Source organism: Elephas maximus, chromosome 22 (genome assembly GCF_024166365.1).
Source record: "Elephas maximus indicus isolate mEleMax1 chromosome 22, mEleMax1 primary haplotype, whole genome shotgun sequence".
In the NCBI taxonomy this organism is placed as follows: Eukaryota; Metazoa; Chordata; class Mammalia; order Proboscidea; family Elephantidae; genus Elephas; species Elephas maximus.
In genome coordinates, this window is record NC_064840.1 from 2893414 (window position 1) to 2909717 (window position 16304).

General features: G+C 48.2%; 1 protein-coding gene across 1 annotated transcript in view; it reads left to right on the forward strand.

Annotated features, from left to right (window-relative positions):
- The window catches only part of TMEM132D (transmembrane protein 132D), a 725131-nt gene that overhangs the window by 635895 nt on the left and 72932 nt on the right, over nucleotides 1–16304 (forward strand). Inside the window, exon 5 of the mRNA XM_049866226.1 lies at nucleotides 1862–2005. Coding sequence (XP_049722183.1) covers nucleotides 1862–2005 — 144 coding nt within the window. The remainder of the gene's footprint in view (nucleotides 1–1861; nucleotides 2006–16304) is intronic.

Below are 16304 nucleotides of genomic sequence, written 5' to 3' on the forward strand. Positions count from 1 at the left end.
CTAGTCTGACTTAGTCTGGAAGTTCCACTGAAACCTGTTCAGCATCACAGCAACACACAAGCCTCCCTCCACTGACAGCTGGGTGGTGCCTACACGAGGTGCTCTGGCCGGGAATCAAACCCAGGTCTCCCGCATGGAAGGCGAGAACGCTGCCGCTGAAACACCACTGCCCGTACAGTGCGTCTAGTTCCTTTAATGCAAACCCTTCAGAGGAGAAAATGCTGCATGTCCTTCTTCTGATTTTGACCCTTCATTTTCTTACACGTTTTTACCCAAAATACAATCAGGCTGGGATCCCACACAGGAGAAACAGCAAAAAGTGCGTGGGCCGGGGGACTTTAGGAGGTCTCCGCATACTCAGACAACTAAGGCCTGGCCTTTGAAATTCAGGAACATTCCAAACTCAAGTCTTGCCTTTTAGAATTAAAATGTTGGAAGAAAAAAAAAAAAAGGTATTGTATCCAAAGGCTAAACCAAATGAGCTAGTTACAAGATGAACCTAGTCCTATAAAGGAGAAATGAGATCTTATATAAAAGTACAAAGTTAACATAAGGGAAATGGTTATGTAATTTTAGGGTGATAACTTCTATTCCTTCTGCTGGCATGCTACTAACAGGCATTTCAGATTTCACATGAAAATCAAGTTAATGAGGATCTTTGCAAGCCTAGCTCTAAAAGTGATGTAAGGACTCCCTAACCAGCGCCTCACCACATCCAGATGTTTAGTTGTTGCTTTATCCAGGATGGGCCAGGCAGGCGCAAACTCACAGAAGGAATTCAGTGCAGCGTGTTGTTAGGGACCCTCTTAGGGGCACAGTGGGGTCCCTGATGGTGCCAAGAGTTAATGCGTTTAGCTGCTAACAAAAAGGTTAGAGATTCGAGTCCACCCAGAGGCACCTTGGAGGAAAGGCCTGTCAATCTACTTCCAAAAAATCAGCCATTGAAGACCCTGTGAAGCACAGTTCTACTCTGACACACATGGGGGCGCCATGAGTAGGTATAGGGACATGACTGGCATGTGGTGACGTGGAATTGAACAAAGAATGTCACGGGCTAGGACTTTGAAGATTTTGTTTTGAATGCCCCTGCATTCCTTGGCTTTTAGCTGCATCTTCGCGTGGCGTCTGTCTTCCCCTCTTATGAGACACCACTCAGAAGGGACGAGGATCAGGACCCACCCTACCCCAGTATGACCTAACTGACGATATCTTCAAAGGAAGATGCTATTTCCAAACCAGGTCACAAATGGATTAGAACTTCAACATGTCTGTTGGGGGCCACATCTCATCCACAACAGAGCTCAGATTCCCTCAGGGCAAAGCTCAGTGGGGCTGGGCAGGGCCTCCAGTTGGTCTCCATGGGGCCTGTGTCCATCATACATGTGACCTTCCAGGCCCTTAGGTGCTGGCAACCCCAACCTTATTTCATCGGGGTGTGACTGTGTGTGTACCTGTGTTTCTAAGTGTTTGTGTGTGTCTGTGTGTCTCTGTGTCTATGTGTATAAGTGTGTGTGTATCTCTGTAAGCATGGGTGTCTGTGTCTCTGTGCATGTATATGTGTGTCTGTCTGTGTCTCTGTATGTCTGTGTGTCTCTGTAAGTATGTGTGTCTGTGTCTCTGTAAGTATGTGTCTATGTATATAAGTGTGTGTGTATCTCTGTAAGCATAAGTGTCTGTGTGTGTGTCTGTGTCTCTGTAAGTATGTGTATCTGTGTGTGTGTGTGTGTGTGTGTCCCCGTAAGTATGTGTGTCTGTGTCTGTGTCTGTGTGTCCCCGTAAGTATGTGTGTCTGTGTCTCTGTGTATGTCTCTGTGTGGTCCATTTCAGGAGGGTGTGATAGAGGCTGTCCTTGGTCTTCCAGGAGGCAGAGATCCTGAACACAGCCATTCTCACGGGGAAGACGGTGGCTGTACCAGTGAAGGTGGTATCAGTGGACGAGGACGGCACAGTCACGGAGCTGCTGGAGTCGGTGCAGTGCAGGTCCTCTGACGAAGACACCATTAAGGCAAGTTGACCCCGTCCCTACCGAGACCGCCATCATATAGCCTTGCTGCTCACCGACTGGCTGGGACCTCAGGGTCCCATGGGGCCCCCATCCCACTCTGGTCACCTTGCCATTGAAATCCAGAGATCCTTCCTGCACAAAATCAGAACAGAATGAAAAGCAGCCCTGGAGGGGAACTCTGGGTCTGTGAAGCTTTCCTTGACCCTTGGGGTTGTTGGCAAAATGCCTTCAGCCTCCCCACTGGGGAGGTTATGGTGGGATTTGGGTAATAACACCCCAGTAGAGGTCACTGTCCACCCAGCTGGGTTGGGGAGGCAGGGAGTGGGGTCGCACACCTAGACTGACGGGCGCACGGCTGCCCTGGGTGATCTTACAGGAAAAGTGTCCTTGCAAAACCAATCACCTGGGCTCTGACTCACAATCCTGGCCACAGAGGGTGAGGAGAAGCCTTTCTCCACCCCTGCCCAGCCTCCAAGACTCTCTGCACGTTCAGGACATAGAAGACCGGCTCTCGGCCTTATTCGACCCCAATGACTCTTCCTTCCTCCTCACCCCTTCCTTCCCTCTTTAAATAAATGCAAAAAAAGATTCAAAACAAAGGCGTGCTGGGAGACACACAAGGCCTGGACTTGAGTGTCCCTCTGCCAGGAGCCGTGTAACACACTTCCGGGCACCAGGAGGCAACAGGGTCTGTGAGCCGCTGCCGCCCACCAGCGTCAGAGTTGCGAGGATGAATGCAGCCACACCTCTCGCAGCGACCACTCTCCCAGGCACTTGGCGAGGTGTGATGGACTCGTTCCCTCCTGGTTCCAGGGACGTGGTTCTGCAGTCCCTCAGGGCACCGGCTCCCACTGAGCTGGCCAGGACTGTTGTAAAGCCTGTGCCTGGAGCGTACCGACAGGGAGCACCTCCGCCCACATAGAAATCAGACCACAGGCACAAATGGGGTCTTCCCCCAGGGCTCGGCACCATTCACAATGCCAGGGCGGCAGAAATCAGAGACAAGTCGCATCCCTGTCCAAAAGGTGTGCAGAGAGAAGGCAGAGGTGTGAGAAAGCAGGGAGGCGGCCTGATGTGTTAGGGAACACCCATGCTCCCACCACTCCAGCCCCCTTCACGCCATCCGTGGCCGCCCATCCTTCCTTCATCTCTTTCTCTGTCTCTCCACATCCAGGCCTCCAGCAAGTCCTGTTGTGCACCCTAAGGTGGACCCAGGACCCAGCCCTTCTCCACTGTGGCCTGCTACCACCCCAGCCCCACAAGCCCTCCTTTCCCTTCGACATGTTCCCTCCGTTTCACGATCCAGTTGAGGACGTGCTTCCCCCACGAAGCCTCTGTGGCGATTCGGCCCCACACAGCTATTTCCTATCCCGGACTTCACCTGCAGTTTAACTCCCTTACCGCCGACTGAGCGTTTTCTATGTGCAGGGCCCAGGGAGAGCTAGCCACTCCGGAGACCATAAAGAGGAGTGAACCTTTAGGGAGATCTGCTACTTACATTGTCATTACCTCCTGGTTCAGCATTTTGCATATAACTTTATCCTCTGGAAATTCCCTTTCTAGGCTACTGTCTCATCCTCTTTCTTGTTCTATAGTTAGGTATGTCATCATTTCTGAGCTTCTTCTTGGCTGCACAGCTTTGACCAGGCATTCATGATCCCTGCAGTAGGCATTCATGCTCTGCTTCTCCAGCTTCCATTGGTCCATCTTCTGATAACAATACCTGGTTCCCCTAGAGCCTCCCCCCCATGTCTTTTCCCGACATCCAGGCAGTTTAGACGGTTACTGTCTCTATCCTAGCTCCGGGGTAACCATGTGACTCAGGCCGGCCAATCAAAGCACTGCATTCCTCTGAGCACAGTCATTGGCTCAGGGATAACCACACTATATCCAGTCAGAGCCAATGAGATGCAATCTTGGGACTGGAACTCTTGAGAAAGAAGTGCTCTCTTCCCCTTTGTTCTGACACCTGGGGGAATATGTTGTTGGAGTTAGGAGGCACCATCCTGAGAAGGAAGCCTGCCCAGAGGAAATCAGAACCTATATGCAGAAAGATGGTGTCCTTATGACACTCTGCAGAGTGTGAACCCCACCATGGCAACCCCTGGACTTTTCAAACACATGAGCCAATGAATTCCTCTGTGTAAAGCAGTTTGAGTTGGGTTTATAATACCAACCAACAAATAACTCCTACCTTACGTGTATGCCCTGAAGAGGCCAGAACAACAGAAGTCATCTTGGGGCCCAGAAATGACCTTCAGGAATAGAGAGGACCCATGAGAGAATGAAGAAACTCGTTACATTCAACTTCACATCACCCATGACGTCTCACCTGGTACAGGTAATGTTTTGGTGTCATCCGCGGGCCCTTGAGGAAGAAAGTCAAGAATCCTTGGAGAAGCATCATTACCACCTGTGCAGGCTCCTGGAAGCCTCTGAGCTGGAGAGCTGCCTTCAGAGCCCCCAGCCTCTCTATTTTCTTTCTCTTCGTCCCCAGCCAAAAGCCCAGTAAGCTCACGCAATTCTCTCCCATCCATAGCAAACCTCCGCTCAGGAAATCCAACGGAAAACTCATTCACACTGAATCGTAAATCGTGGAAAAGGTGAGCTGTCTTATGCCTCTGAGGGTGCTCGGTTTTTTTTGTTGTTGTTTTTGTTTTCTTGAGAAGGCAGCGGATCCCCAGTGGAAGTGCTGAGATGCTGGCAGTAATATCTGTTGTGGTGCTTGGGGTTGGAAATGACAGAAAATCCCACCTACACCAGGTTGAATAAAGAGAGGCACTGTTGGACGACATACTGAAAAGTCCGGAGTTGGGGCTGGCTTGATGGCTTGTCCAGAAGCTGGAAAGGTGTCACAGGAACCTTCTTCTGTCTTTCTCTTAATCTCTTTTTACCTCTCTCTCTCTCTCCTCTCTTTTTTCTCTCTCTCTCTCCTTCTCTTACTCCCTCCTCTCCTTTTCTCTCTCTCCTTGCACCTGTAGGCACTCTTTCTTCTGTGTGAGCTTCATTCTCACAGAGGTCGTCCTTGTGGTAGCAAGCTGGACGCCTCAGAACCAGCTCACATCCCACAGGAAGACTGTCTTCTAGGCCCTTCCTATTATAATAAGTCCTGCAATACGCTCTGATGGGACCTATTCGGGTCACCTCCTCATCCTTGAACCAAGCACTTTAGCCCAGGGACCAGAACACCCCGTTTCTCCAAAGCCTGGACCACCCAGAGCACAGGTACTGAGAGGGGGAGAAGAGGGTAGCCCCCAAGGGTAGGAGGCTGTGCTCTCACGCAGAATAGGACAGTGGGTTCTCTGCCTCAAAATCAACCTATGTCCACTTCAGCCGCCCGGGGTGAGAGCTTATGGGGCTGGAGTGTTCTGAGAACCCACATAGTGGTAGGATGGGGCGGCCGCTCTCTCTTAGAGCCAAACATACTTCACGCACTGGGAAGAAGACTGATGTGGGCCCAAGGGCTACTCTCGAAAGGTTAGCTAAATTGATATTTGCCACTTTCAGGCTCAGCTGTTGGTTGTTGTTGTTCGTTGTCGTGGAGCCAGCTCAGCCTCACGGCGACTCCATGTACAAGGAAACACTGCCCGCTCCTTTCCGTCTTCAGGATCGTTGGTGTGCTCGAGTCCATTGTTGCAGCTGCTATGTGTTTTGAACGTCTTCCAACGCGGGGGGCTCAGCTTCCAGCACCACAATGGCTGATGTCGTGTTGTGATCCATTGGGTTTTCCTTGGCTGATTTGCAGAAGTAGAGCACCAGGCCTTTCTTCCTGGTCTGTCTTAGTCTGGAAGCTCCACTGAACCTGTTCATCACGGGTGACCCTGCTGGTATTTAAAATGCCGGCGGCCAAGCTTCCAGGATCACAGCAACACGCAAGCCACCACTGCACAACACAGTGACAGACCGTGTGAAATTGTTCACTAACAGCTCTTACATGGACCAGTATCTGCCTGATGTCTCAGAGATGGACCGCTGGTGACAAGGAAGGGTGCTTTCGTCCCGACCTTTGGCGGTGAGCTCGGTGGACCGCTGTGTTGTCTCAGCAGACGCCTTAGAATATTGCAGCACCGTCAGAGTCCGCTCTTGCTTCTCCCCTAGCTGGAGTTTGGGATTCATGAAGCTCGACATTCTCTCCTACAGCTGATCAAAGCAGAACAGTCTTCTGTAAGAGAAGCAAGCTGCCTAGAGGGATGGAGTATAATTCGGGGATAGGTATAAGGCGGTTTGACAAGCTGGATAAACACTGGGGGGAGCAGAAGCTGGAAGGGGAAAGAGAACCTTCTGAAGCTCTTTGAGGCCTCCCTGGTGAAGGCTTTGGTGTCGGGCCTACAGGATTGGGCTCGTCTTCACAGGACCCTTGTTCCCCAGGAGAGCCTGAGCCGTGGGAGGCCAGGGACACTGCACTGTGTTCTTCCAGAGCACACTGGTCTTCCCATCATCTGAACAGCCACAGAGAGACAACAGAAATGGGGACACCTGATTAGTGCCACCCTCTCTTCTCAGCCTGCTGATCCTTCACTCCCCACTGGGTTTGCATCTCCACCTCGAGAGTTTAGCCAAATCGCTTCTTAAATGTCCAGTTAAGGAATGGAGACATTCCAAGGATCGTGGCTCTCTCAGGAGCTGCACTGCCGCCTTTGAAGACTGCTCCTTGTGACCTGTGGGGAGGAGCTCTGCAGACGGCTGAGCAATCCCACCCTCCATGTGTGAGCGTGCCACCTCCAACGCACCTGCACAGAACACGCGGGTTTCATTCAGTGAACGACCATCTGTCAGGCGCTTTCATTCAGCAGGGGTAATGGATTACACTGAGATTCCATTAGGCATCTTCTCAAGCCATCTTACAGGCCAACCCCCCCCCCAAAAAAAACAAACCCAGTGCTGTTGAGTCGATTCCGACTCATAGCGACCCTATAGGAAAGAGTAGGACTGCCCCATAGAGTTTCCAAGGAGTGCCTGGCGAATTTGAACTGCCGACCCTTTGGTTAGCAGCCGTAGCACTTAACCCCTATGCCACCAGGGTTTCCAGTTACAGCCCAAGGGTGGTCATTTTTTAAGATACGTCTCCAACGTGGGGATGAAATGTGTAGCCACAACCTGGGGTGAGGCCACCTGCTGGATACAGGGATTGGCCATATTTGTCTGCCGTCTACCCAGTCAGACAGACCCACCAGCTGCAGTTCAGATGTGACTGGAAGGCCCCGTTTGCAGACTCAGTCTTCCCACACCACCTCTTAATAGTAATAATGATAAAAAAAAAACAACAAAAAAAAAAAAAAACAGCTGTTGTCAAGCCGACTCGGACTCACGGCGACCCGATGTGTGTCAGAGAAGAGCTGTGCTCCACCGAGTTTCCAAGGGCCGGTTTTTGAGAAGGAGATCCCCAGGCCTTCCTCTGGAGGCACCTCTGGTTGGACTAAACCTCCAACCTTTCAGTGAGCTGCTGAGTGCGTTAACTGTTCGCACCACCCAGGGACCCTAGTGGAGTCGTACCGGGCGTGGAGAGTCAGAGACAGGAAGAGCTCCCGTGAGCTGCGTGTTGTACGTGTTGCCCACGCTCCTGGTGCTATTTGTTTTCTCAGTGCGTTCTGTTTGGACACCAGATAAGAGTGGTGGTCCTTTCCTGAGATCAGCACCCGATGTTGTAACTTTTTGTTGCCTGATTGGGAATAAACGTTTTATTTGGTAGAAAACAGTATTTCCCTCCTTCAAACATAAGCCCACCTTTTAGATTCCAAGGGTCTTTCTCTATGAGGTTCTGAAATCTAATTCACAGATCAGAGTTGACTCCTGGCACGGTCACAGAAGGGAGAGGTGCTGCGGCAACAGTAACAATGGAAACAGGGTGTTTCCACCCGTGTCGGGTACTTACTGCACAGCAGCTACCCATCGGCTCCTTCACCCCTCACTGCTGTCCATGGAGTAGCTGTAGTTTCTATCCTCATTTTTCAGATAAGGAAAGTGAGGCACAGACCACCTCAGCATGATCGGATGCTAAGGTCCATGGTACCCGTTTCCAAGGCCCGTCCCTCTCCTGCCCTCATCACTCGTCTTCCAGGACGGGGCAGCAAACGTGCCGGGTGGGCCATACCCCCTGTGCCTGTTCATTCGCTCTGGTCCTAGAGCTGCTTTTGGGTTGCGGTGGTGGCCAGCGGTAGAATTCTCTGAGAAAGGTGTTGAGCAACACTTTTTTTTTGGTCGTTTTGATCCTTAGGGCCTTAGAAACAACCGTTTACGATTCTCATTGCTGCTATAGTTAAAAAAAAAAATGGCCATTGAGTCGATTCCAACACACGGTGACCCTATAGGAGTCTGCCCCATAGGGTTTCCGAGGAGTGGCTGGTGGATTCAAACCGCCGACCTTTTGGTTAGCAGCCGAGCTCTTAACCACTGTGCCGCTAGGGCTCCCCTTGTTAGCCCATGGCTCTCTGTTCCCGGTTAGGCTGCCAGAAAATCCGTACTAGCTGCTGTTTCTTCCTCGGTGCAGAAAGTAGAAAACTGGAGAGGCACTTGGGCTGGTCCCTTTCTTCCTAACCTATTCCTGTTTCTTGCCTTACATTAGGCTTTAGAGGCCAAACTATAGACATGGTCGAAGGACACCCAGTTTAAGAGATTTTCAAGAGTAATTTTCACTATGGATGCTTGTACCTTTCTTTAGAACTGAACTCTGCACTGCGCTCAAAACATGACCACCTCGGTTATTCATGGACGGACGTGACTGGCAGATTGGCGAGAGTTTCAGACTAGGGTCATGTCCTACTCACCCCTATATTTTCAGCCTTAACAGAAGTCCTGGCATATGTTGTTGTTGTTGATAGTTGCCATCAAGTCCATTCCAACTCATGGCAACACCATGTGTGGAGGGTAGAGCTGCTCCGTAGGATTTCCAGGTGACCTTTCAGAAGCAGATAGCCAGGCCTGTCCTCCTGGGCACCTCTGGGTGGGTTCAAACCACCACCCTTTCAGCTAGCACTCAGGCACTTAACCATTTGTGGTAATTATTTGTTGCATGAATTAATGGCAAACTAAACCCAGATTTGTATTAAGCATTGCTAAACATCTAGTGAGGTATGTGGATCATCGGTTCCTGCATTCCCCTCCCATGGTATTTTTCCGGTTGAATTGACTTGTCGACACACGTACTTGGTGTTTAATGGAATACTTTTTTAGTCAAGTTGTGTTTTGTCTGCTAGTCACACCTTGAGATCATCGGATCCTGCATTCCCCTCCCATGGTATTTTTCTGGTTGAAATGACTTGTCGACACACGTACTTGGTGTTTAATGGAATACTTTTTTAGTCAAGTTGTGTTTTGTCTGCTAGTCACACCTTGAGCAATGGACCAAGGTTTTCTTCTTGGGCACCACCTAGTGGCAGTGGCACAAGTTGCAGGCATAGCTGTACCAGAGCCTTGATTGGCTTCTGACGTTGCCTCCAGTTCTCCACCACCTCTGTGATGGAAGTTGGTTGTTTTTTTCTGTAGTTCTGTGACTGCCTATAAAAAGGGTGTTATTTGGAGAGAGAAAACATATCAACAACAGGTGACAATGAAGACGTTAGATAAAACACCATAAGTCATTTTTAAACCTCTAAACAAACATTCATGCTATTAAACTCTGCGTATCATTGGGGCCCTGGTGCTCAGTAGTAAGAGCTCGTCTGCTAACCAAAAGGTCGGCAGTTTGAATCCACCAAGCCTCTCCTTGCAAAACCTACGGGGCATTTCTACTCTGTCAACTCGATAGCAACAGGTTTGGTTTTGGGTTTCATCATGTCCAGAACGTATGTAAGAGGCACAAAGCTGTCGTGTTTTTCTCGTAAAGCCCAAGGTCAAGATGTTAGTGTTTCCACTGGTATTAAAACGAGTCGTGCAGCTACCACCTCACACATCACATTTAAAACGTACCTGAGTGTATAGCGAACCTGCTGCGACTCAAGCCCTGATCTGTATCAGAAAATCTCATTAATGAAGATAGCGGTAAATAATTGGTCCCCAGCCAGCGGCATGTCCCTGTCCTCTGATACTACAGGCGGATGGGAAAAATGGCCAGCGTGTACCTGGACAGCCCAAAATTAGAGGTTATACTTAGCCAAAAGGGGTATTTTTCATTATTTGTCTTTTGTGGCCTGATACCAAGAGCATCTTTCTTACAGGAGATTGCCACGGAGTGTCAATTTTCATTTTAGGGTAAGTTACAGTAGCTTCTGCCATCTTTCACCTGAGGGGAAAGTCTTTGATCTGAGGAGAGAGAAAGAAAGTACAGGAGGCCTAATGAGTGTTTTTGACCAAGATGAAAATCAAGCTCGGAGCCCTTCCAAGTAAAACTAGCGAGGGTAGATTTCTCCCATTAGAACCAACAATGATCGTCCAAGAAGAGAATCAGTGTGGCTCCAAATGTCAGATGCGAGCTTCTCTTTGGGATCTCCAGTGTCAGAGCAACATTTTTCAGGAGAAATCCTCCAGAGTGGAAGGCCCAGAGTGTTCCAGGCAGCTCCCCTCCAGCAGCTGGAGACACGGGGAATGGAAGCATTCAGCAGTCCAGCCCAGGGTAGCACTTAGGTGGTGAGCATTACAGCCACCACTGTACATGGAGATAGGTTTTCCCCTACAGGGTCAGACTAGACTAGAGACCCAGTGTTCAGTCTTTCAGGGGGACTCCAGTCAACCTCTAACAGTGCCCACAGTCTCTTGAGACCAACTCGCATTGTGGGCACAATGCTGTTGGCTCAAGCATGTCAAGACACCCAGATTCCAGGAGTAGAAGGAGATGTCACCTCCCAGCGGGAGGTGCTGTGAGGTCATATTGCCGCGAGGTGGAAGCAGGGAGGGTGGAGAACTGCAGCCAGGTTTGCGATTGGTCTGCGGTGCCATGCTAGGACATGTGGGTGCTATCCTACAGGACAAGGACTCACGCCATGGGAAGGGCCGTGGACCGACTGTGTTGTCCTCCAGGAGCTGACGAGTGGTGGTTTAAAGCGGAGACAGGACTAGGAGAGGGAGGGCAGGTGCGGCCCATGATGAAGAGGTTAAATGGATGTTTCTGAAGCTCTAATGAGACGTAGTGGGTGAGGTCGGGCAGAAAAAATACAGCCAAACCTGTGGATAACTCCTGGTCTCCAGGCTTGGGCAGATTTGGGGACAGTGGTCCCATTCACCAAAACTTGGCAATTCTAAAGAAGCAGCAGATTGGTAGTGGTGGGGGCGGGCGGGGGACGGCGGAGATATGGAGATAAAGAAGCCCTGGTGGTACAGTGGTGAAGCATTTGGCTGCTGACCAAAAGGTAGGCAGTTCAAATCCACTAGCCACTCTTTGGACACCCTGTGGGGCAGTTCTACTCTGTCCTATAGGTCACTATGAGTCGGAATTGACTCAATGGCAACGGGTTTTTTTTTATGAAGATAAATGACAACCAGAACAGACGTATCGTTTTTTGAGGTTTCAGATGCTGAGAAATCAGGTGATTAGGACAACCACCTTGCTGCTTCTGCGTAAAATCAAACCAAACCAGGTCCTATTGACTCGTGGACACCCCATGTGTGTCAGAGGAGAACCGTACTCCACAGGGTTTTCAATGGCTGATTTTTTGCAAGTAGATCACGGGGACCTTCTTTCCAGACACCTCTGGTTGGACTCAAACCTCCAACCCTTCTGTTAGCCACTGTGTGCGTCACCTTTTGCATCACTCAGGGACTGTCTTTGAATTGTGGTATTGGCAAAGAATATTGAATATTCCATGGACTGCCAGAAGAACAAACAAATCTGCCTTGGAAGAAGTACAAAACCCTCAACGAGATGGATTGACACAGTGGCTGTAACAATGGGCTCAAGCATAACGACTGTGAGGATGACACAGGACCAGACAGTGTTTCGTTCGGTTGCACATAGGGTCGTTATGAGTCGGAAGTGACTTGGTGGCACCTGACAACAACAACGGGGGCTCTCTGCTTATGGGTAGAATGTAATTTAATCTGTTTTTCACACTGGATCACTTTTGAGACTAAAAAGGGACTTTTCTGATGATTACAGGGTCCAAGCGACCCCTTCCTGGGCAACAGGAGGTGTGGTCAGCCACATACAGGCCAAGGGGACCTGCGTCCTTGGCAGCAATGGGGCTGATATTCAGAGGGAACTTTCTGAACACAGAGAGAAACTCAGCCAGGAGCCTTGATGTGTCTTCTGCAGCTCAGGGACCCTGAAGCAGTGTCTGACTGAATAGTAACCTGCAATTTCACACAGTTTCCAAAGGAAAAGTTACCCCCAAGGCAAGACTTAGAACATGAGAGTGTTTTCAGAAGGCCGCAGGGGTTGGGAGACAGAGCGGTAAGGTATTAAGGAAAGATCAAGTCCCAGGTACTGGGGTACATTATTTCCTAAGCTCTGCTGCACACAATTATTCTCCATGGTGAGAAAGACTTTTTTTTTTTTTTTTTAAATATATATTAGTTGCTGTGTGCCATCAAGTTGATTCTGACTCATAGCAACCCCATGTGATAGAGTGGAACTGCCCCCATAGGGTTTCCTAGGCTGTAATCTTGACGGGAGCAGATCACTAGGTCTTTTCTCCTCCAGAGCTGCTGAGTGGGTTCGAACCAACAACCTCTCTGTTAACAGGTGAGCTCTTATCCATTGCACCACCTGGGCTGCTATTTTTTTTCCATCATTGTTGAAACTACACAGCAATTCAATAATTTCTACATGTACAATTCAGTGACAGATTACATTCTTCAAGTTGTGCAACCGTTCTCACCCTCCTTTTCTGAGTTGTTCCTCCCCCATTAACATGAATTCACTGCTCCCTAAGGTTCCTGTGTAATCATCCAAGTTGCTGTAGTCAGTTTGATCCCATATAGTCAGATCTTTAAAACAGTACAATGCTTAATCAAGGCAGACATTCTTCACTAGTTAAGCTAAACTATCTATTCTCTTTCTATTGTTTGGTTTAAAGCAGACTTCAGGGGATATTTTGGCTTAAGGCTTAACTCAGGGCAATAGTTTTGGGGGTTCATCTAGTCTCACTGGTTCCAGAAAGTCTGGTTCTACAATAGTTTGAAATTCTGTCCTACATTTCCCCCCTTTTGATCATGACTTTCAGTAATGGTAGCTGGACACCATCCACTTCTCTGGTCTTGTGGCAAAGGAGGAAGTTGTTCATGGAGGCAAGTAGCCTCATATTTCATTTTCTCCTTCTATTCCTTACTCTCCTTCCTCTGTTGCTTCAGTCCATAAGGAAACTTCCAGAGCTAGTAGAGGAATTTAGCAAAGTTGCAGGGTCCAAGGGCACCTTGTAAAAATCAGTTGGGTTTCTGCATATCAGCAGTGAGAAATATGAAAGGGAAGTTAGGGAAACAATTCAATTTACAAAGCCTCTAAGAGAATAAAATTCCAAAGAATAAATCAAACCAGGGACATGAAGGATTTATACAATTAAAACTACAACACTGCTGAAAGAGATTAAAGAAGACATAAATAAATGCAAAAATGTTCCATGGTCATGGGTTGGGAAGACTTAATATTGTTAAGATGTCAATATTACCCAAAGCAATCTGTAAATTCGATGCAATCCAGATCAAAATTCCAACAGCCTTTTTTACAAAAATAGAAAAACCAATCCTCAACTTTGTATGGAATGGCAAGAGACCCCAAATAGCTAAAGCGATGTTAAAAGAGAACAAAGTAGGAAGACTCACACTTCCTGATTTTAAAACATGCTGTACAGGTATGGAGCCCTGGTGGTGCAGTGGTTAAGAGCTCAGCTGCTAACCAAAAGGTTGGTAGTTTGAATCCACCTGCCACTTCTTTGAAACCCTATGGGGCAGTTCTACTCTGTCATACAGGGTCACAATGAGTTGGAATTGACTCAATGGCAGTGGGTTATACAGCTATAGTAATCAAAACAGCCTAGTACTGGTATAAAAATAGACAGTAGACCAATGGGATAGAATTGAGAATCTAGAAATAGATCCACACATCTGTGGTTAACTGATTTTTGTCAAGGGTGCTAAGTACATTCAATGGAGAAAGAAGAACCTCTTCAATAAATGGTGCAGGGCTCTTTTTTATATATTTTTTTATTGTTAGTTCTGACTCACAGTGACCACACGTACAACTGAACCAAACACTTTCCAGTTTTGCACCATCCTCACAATCATTGCTGTGTGTGAGCCATTGTTGCAGTCACTGTGTCAGTCTATCTCTTTGAGGTTCTCGCTCTTTTTCACTGAGCCTCTACCGAGCATGATGTCCTTCTCCAGGGACTGGTCCCTCCTGATAACGTGTCCAAAGTACGTGAGACAAAGTGTCATCCTCACTTCTAAGGAGCATTCTGACTGTACTTCTTCCAAGACAGATTTGTTCGTTGTTCTGGAAGTTCATGGTATATTCAGTATTCTTCGCCAACACCATAATTCAAATGCATCAAGTCTTCTCTGGTCTTCCTTATTCATCGTCCAACTTTGGCATACATATGAGATGATCTGAAAATACTCTGGCTTGGGTCATCAAAGTGATATCTTTAGTCATCAAGTGGTGTGTTTGCTTTCTAGCACTTTAAAGAGTTTTGCAGCAGATTTACCCGATGCAATGTGTCCTTTGATTTCTTGACTGCTGCTCCCATGGGTGTTGATTGTGAATTCAAGTAAATGAAATCCTTGAACTTCAATATTTTTTATTTTTATGTTGTATATTAGTAGGTATGTATATATTTTAATTTTTGTTAGAATACCACATAGCTGGCAGTCCCAGTGTGACTTCATGGATAGTCTTCCTTGGGAGCACACTAAGTTTAGACCTAATTGGTACAAAGAAGATGTCAAGGGAAAGGAGGTATCGGTGCTTGGGGGGAATGGGCTTCTGTCAAGGGTGAGGGGACAGTTTGGGAACAGCACAGTGAACATAAGTAATGTCACTGAGCTGTACATGTGAAGATTGCTGAAATGGAAAATGTTTTTGTTACCTATATATTTACCATGGAAACCCTGGCAGCGCAGTGATTAAGAGCTACGGCTGCTAACCAAAAGGTCAGCAGTTCAAATCCACCAGGTGCTCCTTGGAAACCCTGTAGGGCAGGGTTTGGTTTTTTTTTTTTTTTTTTTTGGTTTATATTTATCACAACTTATAAAAAGGGAAGATATGAAGAAAAATATTAGTACATAATAATACAGGTAGCCTTTGATAGTATGGCAGGTAATGAAGGTCACACAGAAATGACCAGGAAATGTTACTTTAACTTACGACAGTTGTTACTGAAGTGGAGTCGCCGTTGCTGTCAGCAGCAAGCACAGATAAACGTCTTCGTGGAAGCTCGCAGGGCCACAGCGGTTGCCTTGTTTCAAGTACTAGCTGGGAATATGACCCCACCAAAAAAAAGTTGCCATCAAGTCTATTCCAACTCATAGCGACCCTATATGACAGAGCAAAACCGTCCCACAGGGTTTCCAAGGATGTAATCTTTACAGAGACTGCCACATCTTTCTCCCGAGGCGCAGCTGAGCACTGTGACCACCGCGCCACCAGGGCTCCTTGTGGTAGAGGAAAAAGTGAGGTTCCAGTGCCACACAGTGAATCATCAGCTCTTAGACGGAGGTGTGCCATCGGCCATGACCTCTAACTGCAGATGCAGCGGTCCAAGGAGGAAGTGTCCGCTGCACAGCCAGGCCTGTTACCACTGAAATCGTGACAAATGGCTCTGGTCTGCTCTGGCACCCATGGGGTCGCCGTGAGTCAGAGTCCACCTGACAGCAGCTGGTGGTGGTATTTTTAAGTAACTTTTAAGCAATAATATTTCGGACTCATTCCAGCGTCTCCCTGTGTCCCCTCTCTCCCACCACGTCCCCGTCACCCTTGTCTCAAGCCCTCGCAGCCTCATTGTACCCACAAGCTCTGGCAGCTGTTTGCTGATCTCCATGGCTTAACACAATAAGAGTGTGTGTGCGCGCACGCACGGGGGCCGGCCACTGTGTCAGAGAACTGTGCCCCATACGGTTTTCAAAGGTTGAATTTTTTTTTTTTTGGAAGCAGATTGCCAGGCCTTTTTTCCAAGTTGCCTCTGAGTGGATTTGACCCTCCAGCTTTTTGGTTGGTAGCCGAGCACGTTAACCATTTGCAGCACCCAGGGACTTCTATGTATACACGTGTATGTAAGTGTATGTGTGTGTGTGTGTGTGTACATACTGGCAGAGAGACACGGCAGTCTCCTTCCATAAAGACTACAGCCTTGGAAACCCTACGGGGCAGTTCTGCTCCGCCCTGTGTATATGTGTGTGTGGATTTTATATATTCCTGGGGAAAACTTAACCAATT